This window comes from Mytilus edulis, chromosome 4 (genome assembly GCF_963676685.1).
Source record: "Mytilus edulis chromosome 4, xbMytEdul2.2, whole genome shotgun sequence".
NCBI classification, from domain to species: domain Eukaryota; kingdom Metazoa; phylum Mollusca; class Bivalvia; order Mytilida; family Mytilidae; genus Mytilus; species Mytilus edulis.
Window position 1 is genome coordinate 13,748,274 of NC_092347.1, and position 19,694 is coordinate 13,767,967.

Here is a 19,694-nt window from a genome sequence, read left to right on the forward strand (position 1 = left end):
AGAAATGTATAGGAGGTAAGATAAAATTGGAGACAAGACTACAAAGTGTAAGTCATTCAAGTGATTGCCATATAAATTTCATATCTGTGGTTTACTTTAAATATTTTCATAAATTAGACAATTCCTTAAATACATTCTTTGTTTCAAATACAAATAGCTTTTTTTTTCACAAAAGCATTAAATGAAATATTATGTATTTTAAGTAACCATGGCGATGATCATAATTAATTTCATTTATTTTAAAATGTGCAAACTATAACTTCCAGCAAGTTGTATATTCAAAGGTATTTTATACAAATGCATCTGTTTTCAAATTTGTTCAGTAATTGTCATCAACAAAGAATGAAAAGAAATTGTCTAATTCATGAAAATATTTAAAATACGTCACAGATATGAAATCTATATGACAATCATTTGAATGACTTATACTTTGTAGTCTTGTCTCCAATTATATTTAAAAAGTTATGTTATAATAACATGTATATCGTAAAACGTGAAAAGGCGAAATCACGAAAGCGCGAAAGCGCGAAATAACGAAAACGCGAAATCGAAAAGGCGAAAACGCGAAGTCGAAAACGTAAAATCGATTTCGTATGTTCGACTTCGCGATTTCGCGTTTTCGACTTCCTGTTTTCGCGGTTTCGACTTCGCGATTTCGCGTTTTAGCGTTTTCGCCATATAGAATATGAAAGCCGAAAACGCGAAACCGCGAAATGGCCTTAACCGGCCACCATATAAAATGGATAAATTGCTAAAGTTGTTTTAATAAACATTATCTTCCAAACTTCTAAAAAACATGAAAAAGTCCTTTTAACTTAAATGTTTTAATCATTATAAATAAGAAAATGTTGTACGAGTAGAAATGAGACAACTCTCCATCCAAGTCACTATGCATAAATAGTTTACAATTATTATTCAAAGTACAATATATGGCCTTCAAAACAGAGCCTTGGCTCACACCGAACAGCAAGCTATACAGATTCCCCAAATTACTAGTATAAACCAATCAAACAGGAAAACCAACGGTCAAAACTATTTAAAAGAAACGAGAAACACTTATGAACCACACCAAGTTAACAAACGACAACCTCTGAGCGGGTTTAAACGTTAAAACAATCGCCAACCCTCACCCTAATCTGAGATGTAATAAATGAGATGTTGGAACAAATATTATACATGTAGCATTATTTTTATATTGTTAGGCATGTATATTTCTAACAAATTTTTCGAGGGGAATTCTGTTAACGTATAAGTATATGGTTTTCTCTAAATAGATTTTTTGATTAAGCTTTTGAAGTTTAAAATAACGCTCAGTGTCAGTACAGTTAGGCTGCCATACGTTATGAAAGTACTTTACAAAACAAACAAAAAACAAAACCATTAAGATATCATTGATTGTCATTAATTTCCTCTTGTTATGCCTTGTTTAATGTACATAATTTATCATGTTTTATACGTCTGGTATTTTGTATACTCAATGTGCTTTATCCATCAAATTAAAGAATTGAATATGGTAAATTATGATATATGAAACTGTTATTCAGTGGTTGTCGTTTGTTTCTTTTTGTGTTACATATTTGTTTTCCGTTCACTATTTTGTACACAATTATGCCGTTAGTTTTCTCATTTAAATTGTTTTACATTTGTCATTTCGGTGTATTTTATATCTGACTTTGCGGTATGGGCTTTGCTCGTTGTTGAAGGCCGTACAGTGAGTGAGCTATTATATAATTGTTAATTTCTGTGTCATTTGATCTCTTGTGGAAAATTGTTTCATCGACAATCATGCCACATCTTTTTATACATGATGCATATAGCTTTATGATTTATGTCCTTTATTATAACTTAATTTAGCATAAGTACAAATTAGTAGACTAAGTTTACCAGCACACATTCTAATTGGTCTTTTTTTTTTTTTTTTTTATTTATTAAATACGTTTTTAATGTTAATAAAAAAATAAAATTAAAAAAAAAATCTTTGAATGCCACCTGTAATTTGTCGGCAGATTCAGGGTCTAATTATTTATGTTTATTAAAATTAAATGCATTCAGTTATATATCTATTAAGGAACATGTCTTAAAAAAAAATATAAGATAGACCTTTATAGATAGAACTGGTAAAACCTTATTGATTTTAGAACTATCCGAAAATGTTCCTATGACTTCCGAAGCGCGAATATAAATGTCTTGACTCTTACCCCTGGTATAATACATTTATTGTACTATGAAATAATGTTATATATCGTTTTAAAAATATTTTCTAACGTCAGGTACGAGATCCCAAATTAAACTTGTTCATAAAAATCCCCCGTTAATGACTTCAAAGGAGAGTCGAAAGATACCAGATGGACAGTCAAACTCATAAGTCGAAAATCTACTGAAAACGCCATGGACAAAAGAGAAAAATACAAACAGACAAACACCAGTATTCAAAACACAAGATAAAAAACTAAAGACTGGGCAACATGAATCCCACAAAAAACTGGGGATAATCTCAGGTGCTCTGTTAGGGTAAGCAGATCCTGCTTTTCATGTGGCACCTTTCGTATTCTCATGTAAGTAATTAAATCCGGTGAAAAGTCTAATATGACAGATAACCTTGGACGAAAGGAAGTTACGACAATTGGAACATCATATGTTGTCATCTGTGAAACGGATATTCCATAACGGTCAACCAACTCATGATGGCGTCTATCAAATTTACGACGGTATGATTTCAACTTCAGCACTTGAAACTTTTAGTTTAAAAGTGTCGTTGTGAGCATCATCCCTCCATCCAGGAAATGATGATAGAAATAACAAGCCCTGTGATATTGTATCAACTGGGAGATAAATTATTTAAAAACAAATATTCCGTATGCAGGCGCTGCTTATATATTGCTACATAGAAATGAAAAATTCACAATTGGGAAAGTGAAATCGTCATTTTATTTGTAAAGTTTTGTTTTTAACCGATCCTCATTGTCAATTTCTAGATGTAAGTCAAGATATGAGGCAGACGTAACTGTATCTGTAGTATCCCTTATTTCAAGTTCGATGGGATAGATGTGTTCATGTTTTACTTCTTTAATCAGTAATTGTAAAATCGCAAGAAAATGGTCGTTCTAAAAATATATTCTAAATTTTCAGATGTAAATTTTTATCGGATCAGAACACATAATAGAAAGTGCAGAAATGCATCATATGGCAAGTTTCCGAGAAATATTTATTATTTTCATTTAAAGGGTTATTCTAGTAGAAACAGATAAAATGTGCACTGCAGTGTGCAGAAGTGTGTTTTCCAACGAAAGTACAAAAAACATTTAGATGAAGTAATGAAATAGGAGGGGCAAAAGTTAATCATTTTAGTATTTAGTATTTTAGTATTGTCTATTGTCAAAGATTTTATAAAAGTGGTATAGGAACAGAAGGTCAAACAAAGTGGGACAGTAGGACGAACGACCTGGTGGACGAACGAATGAACGGATTGACACCTCGATAACTATCTAAATATAGATACCAACCGACTAAAAAAGTAGGGGTATAAATAGCTATATTATACAACAGATTGTTATTTATAATTCATTATAAAACAGTGTCCTAGTAACACAGAACTGTCAGTACCCGATAAGTTAAAAGTTCAAACACGAATCAGGAAATACAATATCTAAAAATAAGTTTTTAACAAAGCAAAGATTTCTGTATCATGAACACCGTGTAACAGTGTACGTGATTATACATTTACAAAGGACGTATGACCGAAATACTTTAAATGTCCCCAACAATATAATAACTTTTTGCAACGAGAAGTAGTTGTTAACAATGATATTTCTGCAACACTGGCGGCACTCAATTACAGAATATATGAAAAGTAGCTGTAGTCTGGTTATGATGTCATCGTTGTGAACATTAAAAAAAAACAAAACTAGTTGTCTCATTTATTTTATATCAATAACGTGTTTTATTCGACTAAAACTGTTAAAGCCAAATGTGTCTAAACCTTTTCATTACTGAATCTATTATACACAATTGAGTTATTTCCTGATTGGTTCCCAGTATATGTTTCATGACTCAAAATGGTCTGATTGTGCTTTGCCTTAGTTTTAAAAATGAATCAGGATACTTAAATCAAGTATGTATTCCTGTATCATTTAAAACTGATACTAATAGAAATGGGAGGAAAGTCTTGCTTTCCATGCATTAAGCACCAGTCACACTGTCACGTTTCAAGAGCTACGTTTTACTACGTTCTGTTTAGCGTAGCGAAACGGGAATATACGCAACGAAGCGTATCGAAGCGTAGTGATCCTTTGTTCAAAACGGGACCTGACCCGTATGTTTTGAAAATTCAACAACAAACCTAGCGAAAATTTAAACGAAGTAGAAACTTAGTAAATACGTATCAAAGCCTAGTGGAACGTAACAAAACGTGCTTACTACGTAACGAAACGAAACGTATCAATGCGTGGTGGAAACGTTGGGTCTACACGTAATTATACGTAGCAAAACGTGATAAGAACGTAGCACAAACCTTGTAAAACCTAGCTTTCAAAATAACGACACATTTTTCATTCAAAACGTAGTTGAAACGTAGCGTTTTAAAACGGAATAAAACGCAACAGTGTGACTGGGGCTTTACTTGTCATAAAATAGCCACGGTAATATACACTACCCGTTGACAGGTGAATCCAATATTGTGCTGGCCAGAGGAAGTTATGATAGTAGACACAACCCCCTTGAGAGTTGAATCCGGTATTATGCTGTCTAGAGAAAGTTGCGGTAGTTAAAACAATTCCCTGCGAGGTGAACCCGATATTTTACTGTTCCTATCGCAATCGTTTAAGAGGCGTTACGAGTATCGAGATGTCTGGAGTAAGTATCAACAATTACACAACCTTTTGAGAGAGGATTCCAGCATTGTGCTGGCTGGAGAAAGTTGCTGTAGTGAAGTCAGGACACAATCTATTTAGAGGTGAATCGAGTATCGAGATGTCCTGAGTAAGTAACAGTGGACACAATCTATTGATATATGAATCCAGTATCTTATTTTTATTTTATTTGGCACTGTACATTCAGTCTGAACTTATTGACGTTTTTAGTTTTGTACAAGTTTTAAAAATGTTAGTGCTTCCATCTGATTTTTTCAACATTAACATTATAATATCAAAACTGCATATAGCAATGTATATCTGTGTGTCAACATATCATTATATTACCATGTCTCTTGAGATGTTACACAACTGATGAAATCAATCATCGCAGGTACAATGCCACTGTGTATTTCCTGATTCCAATCAAAACCTTTTACCACAAACGCATGACATATATGTCTTGTTAGTTGTTGTATTTCTCTCTTGACGGTTTTTATAATTTGGACATTTTTTATGGAGCTTAGAATATGGATCGTACTTCCATTTAAGAGAGCATAATCACGTATTGTGCTATCTGAATGAGTTTATGGTAGTTAACACAAAAAATTGGGAGTAGACGCACATATTGTGCTGTCTGGATGAGTTTATGGTAGTTAACACAAACAATGGGGAGTAGACGCACATATTGTGCTATCTGAATGAGTTTATGGTAGTTAACACAAAAAATTGGGAGTAGACGCACATATTGTGCTGTCTGGATGAGTTTATGGTAGTTAACACAAACAATGGGGAGTAGACGCACATATTGTGCTATCTGAATGAGTTTATGGTAGTTAACACAAACAATGGGGAGTAGACGCACATAATGTGCTGTCTGGATGAGTATCCGGTAGTTACACAAACAATGGAGAGGGGAATCAGATATATTGTGCTGTCTTGGGGAGGTTCCGGTAATAAGTACGTCAAATAGTTGTGCTGCCAGGATGAGGATGGTATAACAATCCCTTGAGGAGAGTCGGGTATTATGCTGTTTGAAGGGAGTGGAAATGACCCATGGAGAGGAGAAAATCAAGTATTGTGCGGTAGATATAATCTCTTGAGAGATTAATCCGGAAATTTGATGTCTTAAGAAAGTTACGGTATTAGACAGTTTAAAGACCATGTATTGAAAACCTTCAATGGTAAGTCAATCAATTTGTTTGCAGCTGTATATGAGCGTTTTCACCTCTAATTTAAATAGAGAGAATATAGGTCTAGTTTTTGTTAATTCACTTTGAGACGTTTGCATAGTTTGGACGTTTAAGGTTGAGATTGAGTATTCTGACACAGAACCACGTATACAAGGTCAATGATAGTTCATATGCAGTCGTTTTAGCAATGACATATCTATTTTTTTTTATTAATCACTGGAGATGTGAACCAGGCATTGTGTTGTCTTGAAGAAGTTACAGTAGATGATGCTTTATCTTGAGATGTGAATCAGGTATTGGCCTCAGATCACAATTATTATTCTCATTGGTTGCAATGCATTTTTTTGGTAAAAATGAAATTGAATTAAAAAATTTAATTTTTGCACCGCATCAAACATAAAATAAATTTAACTGCTTACAGACCATAATTATTTGAATAAAAAATGCTTGTCCAAGGACAATCCATTGGCTTTTTCTTTTGACATATTAACATACCAATGGTATGATTTTAATCTTGAATAAATGACGAAGGCTAATTTGTACCATACTTTAATTTTGACCAACTCACTGCCTTCACTTTCAACAATAAATGTTTTCCACATGTTTTACTTTAATATATATGCAACTGACAGGACTACTTAAATAGTTAACATTTAAAAGAAAACAGTAGTTAGAATACTAAGGAAGAAATGCCCCATATATTATATTCCTGACCACTAACAAAGGAAATTAATTGTGGTCTGAAGCCTATTGTGCTGTCTGGAAGAAGTTACGGTAGAGGACGCTTTATCTAGAGATGTGAATCCGGTATTGTGCTGTCTGGAAGAAGTTACGGTAGAGGACGCTTTATCTAGAGATGTGAATCCGGTATTGTGCTGTCTGGAAGAAGTTACGGTAGAGGACGCTTTATCTAGAGATGTGAATCCGGTATTGTGCTGTCTGGAGAAAGTATAGGTAGAGGATATAATCCCAAAAGAGGTGTATCCGGTATTCCGTTGTCTAGAGGAAGTTATAGGGATGGACAAGTCCTTAAATAGACGAATCCGGTATTGTGCTGTTTGATGGAAATTATGATAGTAGACGATCCTGTGAGAGATGAACCTGGTATTTTGATGTCTGGATGAAGTTACGACAGTTGACACATTTCCTTGCGATATGATACAAGTCTTTGCTGTCTGGAGGAAGTTACGACAGTTGACACATTTCCTTGCGATATGATACAAGTCTTTGCTGTCTGGAGGAAGTTACGACAGTTGACACATTTCCTTGCGATATGATACCAGTCTTTGCTGTCTGGAGGAAGTTACAGTAGTGGACATAATCCCTACAGATTTGAATTCGGCATAGTGTTGTATAATTATTAACACCACTCATTTCCATAGAGAAAATATAGCTCTATGTTCTCTGATGAACGTTAACACCTCTCATTTCCATAGAGAGAATATAGCTCTATGTTCTCTGATGGACATTCCGCTCATTTCAATAGAGAGAATATAGATCTATGTTCTCCGATGGACGTTCCTGTCATTTCCATAGAGAGAATATAGCTCTATGTTGTCTGATGAACGTTAACACCTCTCATTTCCGTAGAGAGAATATAGCTCTATGTTGTCTGATGGACGTTCCGCTCATTTCCATAGAGAAAATATAGATCTATGTTGTCTGATGGACGTTCCGGTAGTAGATATAGTCTCTTGAGAGATGAACCATGTAGTTTGCTGTCAGGAGAAAGTTACGATAGTGGACCATCCCTAAAAAGGGGAATCCGACATTGTACTGTCTTGTGAAAGTTGTGTCAGTAGATATAATCTCTTGAGAGATGAGTCCGGTAATTTGCTGTCTGGAGAAAGTTACGGTAGACAACATTTTAATCCCAGCTTAAGGAAAAAGGTAAGTCAATGATATTTTTTTTGCAGCTGTATAAGCATTAACATCTCCCAATTCCATAGAGAGGATATAGCTCTAGTTTTTGTTAATTTACTTTGAAGCTCATAGTTTAGGCGTTTAGGGTTGCGATTAAGTATTCTGACTGAACCCCGTATACAAGGTCAATGGTATTCCGTAGGCATTTGTTTTGTAATGACATATCTTTTTTTTTTATATTAATATTTTATTTTGCATATCACGGTTAATGTTAAAAATATTTCACAGCTTAAATGTTTGTAATGCCATCTTAATTTTTTACACTAGCATTATAATATTAAAACTGCATATATGCGAGGTACATCTAGGTGTCAAAATATTATGAAATTGTTTATATCTCTTAAGATATCCCATAACTGATGAAATCAACCACCACATGTACAACATTTATATTTAAAAATCAGTGTTAGTTTTTCCCTGATACAAATAAATAATAACGTCGATTCCGATAAAAACTGATGACATATATGTCTTGTTTATTGTTGTTACCCTCTCTCTAGGTTTTTGTTTTGTTATTTGGATAGTTTGATTAATAGTAGGGTGCTCAATCAACGTTTTTCATCGATTTGGGGTTAACGGAATAACACACAGCTATATTTTAATTCATTGGAAAGAGAAGAACAAGCCTCACGAAATACCGTTGTCGTCGTTATCTGCAGTGGTCACGTTTTTCTTTAATCAGGGTCAAAGGTCAAAGCAAAAACTCCAGGAAAATGCAGAGTGGAATTAAGATAGCTTGTTTCTCCTACATATATGCGTTTGGGTGCAAATAAATACAACTAATTTATAGAATCTTTTTTGTTTCTACATTTAGAACTTAATTTATATTTTAACCTCCAAAAATGACTTTAGAATGACTTTTTTACGTATAGGGTGCAAATTTTAACTCGTTAACTAGACCCCTTTTTCGATACTGGGCAACCTACTAGAAGATTATATTTAATATCGTACTACCTGTGTACCACTCTTTTTTTCTGAATCATCTGATTCGTGTTCGTTCTGTTTTCCTCCATCATTCAGCCAATTTGTAAAGGGGCAATAGTATAGAGGGCGGTTCTAATTAACTACCTGACTTCAACTATTTTGAAAGTATTAATATCAATGTAAATAAAATAAAATGTAAACATGAAATTAAAGGGAGATCAGAGCATGCCATAAAGTATGCCTTGTATATATCCACATGCGATGAAATAAGCCGTGTATCAATCCGCATGCCATGAAATAAACATCAAATATTCCCGCCCGTCTGTAAGACTGATACCTACAACATTTAGTAACGATAGACAGTATCACATTTGCACATCCTGTTAAATTGGCATCAGCTACGAAATATAAAAAAATATGTTTGAAATCAAACAGACCTTTAAAATCCATTTGCATGTGCTGCTATCTTTTTATATTTATCATGTTTGTATTCATGTTTATCTGCTCTTTGGTCGGGTAGTTATCTCTTTGACATATTCCCCATTTTCATTCTTAATTTTATTATATCGGGTTAGATGAAAGTCGGTAGTTTTCGAGGGTCATCTCGATGGTTATGATAAGATGACGTCTAGACAAAATACATGCGAAATGATGTTACATATCATCGAGTCCATGCATTGTTAATTGTTCATTTTGGACTGTTTAAAATAAGGATAAACCTTTTATCTGGTTATATTAGAATAGCTTAATAGTACGGTATAAGGTAACATATTTGTAACGAAGCGTACAAACCAAAGAATAAAAGCTACAGCTTTCGGTTTTTCATATCATGATAGCATCTCTCTCTCTCTATATATATTTTTATTCTAAATGGTGATCTTTTCAGAAATATATGTTAACTCTAATATGTCAGGCACGCGGATCTATTTTTGTAATATTATTTATTTAAAGATTAAAAATAGTATGACAAGGTTGTGCGTTCTAGGAATATCACAGGTACAAGTATATATATATGTGTAAAAAAAAATCTTACTTGGAGTTATGTGTCATACAACATTTAATAAAATGTGTTATAAAAGTAAATTATTCGATTAATAGTAACAGTTATTTAAATTTAAAACTGAAAATAGACAAAAATATATACTGTTCTCAGTAGGTATTCATTCGATTCAGTTATCTTTTATGATTCATTTTTATCGCCGATTTAAAGATGATATTTATTAACAATTTTTGTCTGTGTGCATGTATAAATATACCACCGTTGCACTTGATAAACCTCATTCGTATTTAATACTACGATTCATTCACTCTTATTTGTTTGAAATCTTCTACCTATTTTACCCTATTTAAAGGTGATTGAATATTAAAATCTTTTATTTAACATACACAACAATAGAGCTTATACTTACTAACACATTACGAACAATTATACAACATTTAAATGGAAAACCATATTTAAGGTCAAAAACAGTATATTATCGTGTATACATACTACAAACAGTGTCGGTTGTACATATTTATTTTTAGGGTAAATTGACCTACAGAGGATGAACTTGAAAAGTTAAATGTGTCATTAGGATTGTTTGTAGGCGGTTCTCGGAGGAAATATTGATTCGTATATAAAATATTTTACGCGTAAAATGGAAATATTATCTATCAGAACACCGAGCTTGTTGCAAGATGCTTATTGATTTAATATACAGCGTGTATTCGTACATCTACAGTTGTAATGTGTTGTATTGGGGTCTGGTTATTGTTGGCTGCTCTGCAATAGTCCATGTGCTTATAAAGTTTTGCTGGAATTATTATATTACCCTGTGGTGCGTGACGGACAATGAACTCAGTCATCTTCCGATTCCACCAGGAACACTAGGATATCCATTTATTGGAGAAACTATTGAATTTATTAGAAAGGTAAGACATATACGACACATAGGACCCCGATTTTCCATTGCGGATCAAGGGGTTAGATATATACGACACATAGGACCCCGATTTTCCATTGCGGTTCAGGGGGTTAGATATATACGACACATAGGACGCCGATTTTCCATTGTGGATCAAGGGGTTAGATATATACGACACATAGGACTCCGATTTTCCATTGCGGATCAAGGGGTTAGATATATACGACACATAGGACCCCGATTTTCCATTGCGGATCAGGGGGTTAGATATATACGACACATAGGACCCCGATTTTACAGTGCGGATCAGGGAGTTAGATATATACGACACATAGGACCCCGATTTTCCAGTGGCTGATCAAGGGGGTTAGGCGTGGAGGCCTGATATATGCACCCCTTTGATTAACATAAAAAAAAATCGTTTGTTTACCCGACAAAATAATATATAATTTTAGTTTAAAATCGTCATACTTGTTTTTTCGTCTCGCTCCGCTCGGTGGTATGTATTAATAAATCGTGAAATAAGCCCAACTTTTCAATGTCCTTGATCCGCTCCCGACTGCACTTTGACTTCACTTAGACTCGATCTTTATTTAAATTGATAAAAACTCCAGTCCATGTTTACATTTGCACAAGAAAGATCGATATCGATCTTATAAAATCTAGTACGTTTACACTCATAGAAAACAGAAACCGGTCTGACCTAATGACCTTACATTAAAAGAAAACATAATGATCCTAAAAGACGTGTTCATATTGAGAGAAAAATCACACACTGCAAAAGTCAGCAGGAAATAGATAAACTTTGGTCAATAGTTAATACTTATCGTTTTGATTATCAAGTCATCAAACAACGAAATGTGAAGAGACTCTTAAAAAAAGAAGGTCAATGACATTGAAGGTGAAGAATTTGCTGCAAAGAAATAGGATTTATCGATTCGTAACCCATTTATTTGAATGCGTTATCTTATCCTCACATTGTAGGAAAGGAGGAAATAATAATAATAATAAAAATGGTTAACTTGGCCTGGTAAGAAAACTTTTCACAACACACTTTGAAAACGTGTATTCTGCGGCAAAAATGCAAAAAACAATTGTGAACAAAAGTTAAAAATATTTTTCGTTCGACTAAAAATTAAGCTAAAGTATCTAACAACGGATGAAAATGAATATCCTTTGTAAAAATCCTCCCCCCCCCTTCCCCAACCAAATCCCACCACAAGAATATCAAATGGTGTCATCCCCTTAAATGGATATGCGACTCAATATATGTCCTCCAAACATGCAAGAGAGAGAGTTACATGTACCATTATCTGAGAAAACCGTTGTATTTTCGAAAAAGTAAAAACCTAATATTTGGAAGCACAAGCTTGTGTTTAATAGATATAGGAAGATGTGGTATGAGTGCCAATGAGACAACTTTCCATCTTAGTCACAATTTATAAAAGTAAACCATTATAGGTCAAGGTACGGTCTTCAACACGGAGCCTAGGCTCCAATATACTGATTAAAGCTGTGAAAATAAAATTAAAATCAGTTTTGCAAATGAACTGAAAATTGTGGGAAAATAAGATAGGTCCGCGATGTTATTTAAAAAAAAAAGACATTTATTGATTTTTCATATCAGTTGAACTCAACGTACGTTAATGAAATAAGAAGTAAATAAGATGCACAGCCTTGAAAAAAGCCAGCGGGAACTGGCCTTAACATGTTAACACACTTCTGAAGTTATTCATTCTTTTTGTCAATGTGCAAATTATGGTTTATCTCAAGGGCACCACATATCTTCTACATATAAAAGATACCACGCATGCTTATTTATTTGAGTTTAAATACGTATTTGCCTCCTATTGCTTCCAAAAACGTATTATACAAAACATGTGAATGCAAGATACAAAATAAAGAATCATAAACCTCATCTGTCTATATCCATGGAAGTATTATATTGTCAATGTAATACTTCCATGTTCTATCTTATTGTCGTATGACTTGTATGACCATGGAAGTATTATATTGACAATATAATACTTCCATGGTATGACCAAGACCAGATATTAACAAAAAGAGGAGAATACAGCTCATTTGTCTATCTTATTGTCGTATGACCGATATTAGAGGTCTCCCAACGACGATATTTTACAATCAATCAGATGGGAGGCTGATAACAAAATGAACTGGATTGATCCTGCATATTTATTTTCGCTTGGAACATTGAATTCGCTGGTGAATAGATAGTCTCATTCGACAAAAAGGATGATTGATTCCCTTTTTCGTATTTTGTTTGTTTGTTTGGGAATTTGAATGTCAGATTTACCCCAAACGTCATTTACGAGGATGGCGCTAAATCGAACATCCTTTCCATTCATCGTCTTAATATTTAAATATCGTGATTAACGAGAACGGTTGCTTAATTTCTATATTATTCCATCCATTCGTATTTTTGCCTGCATTAATAAATATCTTGTACATGGAAGGCATTACTCATGGTTTAGGAAGAAGAGAAAAAAAAAATGAAAAAAAGAAAAATCATTTTATTAAGAAAAAACTCTCTGATTATAGTTATCAAAGGTACCAGGAATATAATTTAATACGCCAGACGCGCGTTTCGTTGACATATGACTCATCAGTGACGCTCAAATCGAAATAATTATAAAGCCAATCAAGTGCAAAGTTGAAGAGCATTGAGGACCAAAAATTCCAAAAAGTTGTGCCAAATACGGCTAAGGTAATCTATGCCTGGGATAAGAAAATCCTTAGTTTTTCGAAAAATTCAGAAGTTTTGTAAGTTAGACAGGAAATTCATAAAAATAGCAACTAAATGGATATTCATTCAAGTCAACACCGAAGTGCTGACTACTAGGCTGGTGATACTGACGTCAAGGAGCTTGCTTTTTGGGGAGAAATTTGTTACTAAATCACACTAGATGACATAGTTAAAATTTAACTTTTTTAGAAGATAACCATCTTACGCCTACATTGGATTAACTATTTTAAGTTGAGCATTATTGTTAAATGGGTAAATTTAACCTTTCTTTTTTTTCTATCATCATTATTTCAAAATTTAAATGAAAGATATTAACTATACACGTAAGCAATGTAAAAAAATTCAAGGAATCTGAGTAATAATATTCCATTTCAAGATGGATTTATCAATATATAGACATTTTTATCAAACGTGGGTAGTATTTAAAAGCTCGAGATTTAAGTAACTTAAAGGTCGATCTATTAATTCGTGTAAGTGCACAGGCACTTGTCTCAGAATTTTTTTTTCCTATATACCTTAATATAACACATATTAAGGTATATAGGAAATTTTTTTTCTGAGACACCTTAATATAACACATATTAAGGTATATAGGAAATTTTTTTTCTGAGACAAGTGCCTGTGTGTAAGTGGTAATTTTTCTTGAATTTGTAAGATCACGCTGATCGTGCAAGTGCGAAAAAGTCTAATGTAATTTTATTAATAAGATCATGTTGTTCGTGCGTACTGGAATAGCTAGGGCCCAATCAATGATGGATTCACGGCAAAACATTGTGCTAAATTTTATAAAATGAAATAAGTTGAAATAAAAACAAAACTTTCATTTCGTATTTTCATTTCCCTCCTCACGCAGCAAACGAAGAGTACAGAATGTTTCTATGCGAATAAATTCCTGGTGTACAAACTTCAATTTATATTTCGACTGGCTGTATACCTCCCTGGAACATGTTGATTATCCGTATATTTACACAGCTAAATCCGAGAAAGTCAGAGGGAAATCCAGAGGAATCGATTGATATGCCGCAAAGATTTAAGTTCCCAAGCAGATTCAAACGGACATTATCGCGATGTAAACATTGAAAGTGAATAGATCGAGGAGACCGCAAAATTAAATCAACTATTGCTATATATTTTTGCTGCCAAATAAGAAAAAACAAACAATTGTACATGATTGGAGCGAAACAACAAACATGTTCTATAGTGACATAAAGTTAAATGTTTTTATTTTATTTTCAGAACGACAGGTTCTACAAATCACGTCAAGATAAATATGGTAGTGTATATAGGACACATGTGCTTGGAAGACCAACTATCCGTGTTTCGGGGGCACACAATCTACGCAAAATCCTAATGTCAGAGAACTCTTATGTGTCATCACAATGGCCACCGAGCATTCGGAAAGTGCTCGGTCCTTATGCACTGTCTATGATGGACGACATTCACGAGCACAAAGAAAGGAAACGATTACTTATTAATTTATTTCTACCTGATGCATTAAATGATCATATACCAATAATTAGAAAAACAATAAAACATTTCATAGATGAATGGTGTCAAAAGGGTAAAATTCTTGGATACCCGCAATGTAGAAATTTAGCTTTTATCATGGCAGCCAAATGCTTGGCCGGTTTTGAATGTGACGATGAAATGGGAAACGAACTTAGTACAATTTACCAATCAATGATCCATAACATGTTTTCTTTGCCGATTGAGTTGCCTGGATTTGGACTTTACAAGGTAAGAACATCAGAATGCTTAAATAATTACAAACCCACAGTCTTTAACATTGAACTGTTTATTGGTTATTGTTCTTGTTCTATGTTCAGAAAACAACGAACCATACAGAAACATGGTTCATAATGGGTAATGTGACATTTGATATTTGAAACTATTTTTGCTTCAAGGCAATAATTTCTGCAATCCTGGATGTGTCAACAAGTAAAATGAGCATTTATAGCTAACTATGCGGTATGGACTTTGCTCATTGTAGAAGGCCGTACGGTGACCTATAGTTGTTAATGTCTGTGTCATTTTGGTCTCTTGTGGACAGTTGTTTCATTGGAAATCATACCACATCTTCTTTTTTATATTGTATCAAATCTTGGCATTGTATAGCGCTGAATATAGGGAAGAATTCAAACTTCTGAATTGGGCCTGCACATATACAGACTGGGGCGGGACTTAGCATTTTTTGGTGTGTAATCAACACCCCCTAACCAGATGATGTAACAGCACACCATTTGAACAACTGTAAAAATGTGTTGCAAATGACTTAGCTTAAAAGATTGGTAATACATGTACACCAAAAACGACTTACATAAAAACAATGGACACAAATCACCGAAATAAGGAGTACTCGCAGTTGCTGAGAGGTAGTCCAATTTGAAAGTTAGTTTCAACAAATAAATGAATCATGTTCTCCAGACATAAATTGCACCTTAGTTTTTCTGATAAAAAACTCAAAACTACTTTTGTAGCTTATAAATAGTCTACATTTTGATTGTCGTATATCAAGGGCGTTACAATCTCAGTCAAGTCCTTCGTGATTTTCAAAAGCATGTAAAACTATTCAAATTAAGGTATTAGACAATAATTTACTACCAAAACGTCTGAATTTTTATCATACATGTAAAGACAAAGATTTTTGAGTTGCTATTGCGTAATCTGATGAAGTCATATTATCATTATATAACTTGGCCTTGTCTCACCTTTCTACACTATCATTTCCTCTTATTTATATAGTGTTTCATTATTTACTGTGTGAAATGAAAAACCAATGTGAATAGATTTGCCAAGTCAGTATGTATATAGCTGATTAAGGGATAATGGCATGGTATCATGTTTAATCGTATTTTTGGATTTGGTCCATTTAAAAAAAATTTAAAGATTTTAGGACGGATCTGCCTTATTGCGGGTGATTCAGTCTTGTTTTTCGTCGATAAAACAGTACAAAAGTTACTATAAACGATGACTTGTTACTTTTTCTCTCGTTGCCTTTTTTCCTGTTGTTTCTGTATAAATCATTAATGTTTCATTTTGATCTACACCCATAACATTAACACGCATTTGTATAGATTATTTGTAGAGAACTAGTATCATGATGGTCTAGATATCTCTTTCGTTCTCAGCACTACATTTCTAAAGGTTAATTAAGAAGAAGTTATTGTTCTTTTACACTGGACGTATAATAGAAAAACAAAGGATATGGTGTATCCATCCGTGACACAAAATCAATGCGGTCTTTTATTGCTTGCTGTTCGATGTGAGCCAAGGTTTCGTGTTGAAGGCCTATAATGGTTTACTTTTACAAATTAATACTTTGATTGAGAGTTGTCTCATTGGCATACCGTATCTTCTTATATCTACACATAAAAAAATCAATGCTTCACGTTTTCGAAGATTCAGACATTCCCACAATATATTATTAAATCTTTCCTATGTTATCAACCTGGTAGATGACAGCATCCTGATAATATACAGAAATAAGCAACTATAGGTCACCGTACGGCCTTCAACAATGAGCAAAGCCCATACCGCATAGTCCGCTAAAAAAAGACCCGAGATGACAAATGTAAAACAATTCAAACGAAAAAACTAGCGCCTAATTTATCATTTATGTACAAAAAATGAACGAAAAGCAAATATACCTGCTTATATTATTGTGATAAACTTTCTTTTGATGATTATAACGTCTTCATTAAGCAAATAACAAATTTATTTGACGACTTCAACACAAATTTTAAATTTAATTTATTGAGTTGTCAATGTTTTTATTGGAATGTTTATTTAGCTCAGAAAATACTTACCAGATCATTCGATTAACATCTCCTTCCATTTCCAACCACTTCAATATTCTAATTTAAAAGACTCCTATATTATAAAGAAATGTTATTTTTATAATTTTTTTTTTAGGCGCTCAAAGCAAAAAAGCAATTAATCCAAAGAATTTCTGAGAATATTCAAAACTTACAAAATATTCCGGTAGATGATAGAAAGGGTGTAAGTGCTTTAGACTTCCTTCTCCGAGAAGAAGACGAAAACTGTCGATTCAAAACATGCGAATCAATTGTTGAACTTATGTTTGCTAGCCATGATACTACTTCGAGTGCAATGTGTTCTTGTCTGATGTTTCTGGGGAAATACCCAAATGTGATTAAAAAAGTACGAGAGGAAATAGGATCAGACGATTTAGATAATCTGACTTTAAATGATCTTCCAAAATACAAATATGCGTACAACGTCACCAAAGAGGTCCTTCGCATGACACCCCCTGTTGGAGCAGGATATAGGAAGGTGCTTAAATCATTCCAATTAGAGGTACACATTTTATTATTTGAAATTATAATTTCTGTCCGTTACTCGTGAGTTCCGGAAATTTTTCATTCAAGTCCGTTTAAGAATGAGGGCCAATTTCCCCCTAACTTAATTTTCCACCATTTATTTTTTAATTTATAGTATAATATTTTAGAATCTTTGACCAAATATTATACGTCTAAAACTGGATCGAAGCTGCAATCACGAAATTAACATTCGCTTGCTATTCATGAAATTGGTACTTAATTGTGAAATAATATCATACTGTATACATGTATACTAGTAAGCAAAAAAGCAAAACAGAGAGCAAAAATGCATTCAAGTTTATTAAAAGAATTTTGTGTTTATTTCATAGTTTTAAACGAAATGTAGTAATTAATGGGTTTACTTAATACCTCTACTTTCAGTAAGAACCGGCTTACACTTACCAATTAGAGAGATTATGCGTTGCTCAAAATATTTACAAAAAAATAAAACAGCCAGAAGATTTACCCTACTTTTTATTTGTAACCTTTCTTATCGATTCTTAACTTTTTTCCCATTTACGCGCAGAATTTTGAACTTTAATTTTTAAGGACATTGGTCCTTCTTTGTTATACAACATTTAACAGTTACGGATCGTTTGTTACACATGTATACATACAATTTTCGAGAAGTTTAAAGAAATTAGAAATCGGTTAAACTTTATTTCTCATTATAACGGCATTGAAATATTTTAGTGTCTTTCTATGTCAACATTACACTGACTATTGAACATATATATGAATAGTACTTGGACTTAAAGGGACTAATGGTGTCCATTGTCACATCCGTCATTTATATATAGAACTATATATTTTTTTCGAAATTGAATTCACATAAATCTTTTTATTTTTTATACAATATTTTTGTTCAGATAAATCATCACATAACGATTTTATACAATTTAAATGATGTTATATTATATTTTCAGGGTTATAAAATCCCGAAAGGTTGGACTGTTGCCTATGGTATACGAGATACCCACCATACGTCACCACTCTATACGAATTCCGATGTATTTAATCCAGATCGGTGGGATGATCTGCCTAATTTCGATAGGATAACTCCAGATAATTTAGAGACCAGATATAATTATGCCACTTTTGGTGGTGGTCCTAGAACTTGTATAGGGAAAGATTTTGCTAAATTAGTATTAAAACTTTTTGTTTTGCACGTGTGTAAAAGTTGTGACTGGAAACTTGAGAATAAAGACGCTGAATTGTACTATATCCCAGTACCCCGAGCTGTAGACGGTCTACCTTTAGTTGTACAAAAACGGAAAAACGATCATTAATCCAATACAAAAGACGCTAGTTCTCAAAATATAAAAATGTCGAAACGGACTTTGACCATAGATAGGTCTCTGTTATATACGATGTGTGTTTCTAATTTACTGTACTTGTTAAATAAAATGTTATGTATTTGGAGCTATTAGTCAGAGTTATTATCCATATCCTTTATGTTTAACCTTTAATGATATAAATAGAGTGTTTTAACAATGTGTTGTCCTCGAAATGTAACTGAAGACGTCGTTTAATATACAAAAAATACAAGCCAAGTCTAAATATACATACAGTTACTAGACTTAAGTAATCAAATGTTATGGTTGGTAGAAAATATTTGAATTAAATGGATTGTCATTGAAAAATCTAGGTAATAAAAGCTATTTTTGTTGCCCATTCCATAAATTGAGGTGATGTACGGATAAGAGACAAACGTACAAAACAGGAAAGGTAAAGTGTTATATAAAGTAACAACATATATTGATTTGATTAAATGCAATGAACCACCATCCTGATAT

General features: G+C 33.3%; 1 protein-coding gene across 1 annotated transcript; it reads left to right on the forward strand.

Moving 5' to 3' along the window:
* Window positions 1–10,277: 10,277 nt before the first annotated feature.
* On the forward strand, window positions 10,278–19,320 carry LOC139519017 (cytochrome P450 26A1-like). The gene is made up of 4 exons (XM_071310730.1): window positions 10,278–10,801; window positions 14,795–15,295; window positions 17,471–17,875; window positions 18,825–19,320. Exons 1-4 carry the CDS (start codon window positions 10,568–10,570, stop codon window positions 19,185–19,187), a joined length of 1,503 nt encoding a protein of 500 aa, XP_071166831.1. The 5' UTR covers window positions 10,278–10,567; the 3' UTR covers window positions 19,188–19,320.
* The last annotated feature ends 374 nt before the right edge of the window (window positions 19,321–19,694 follow it).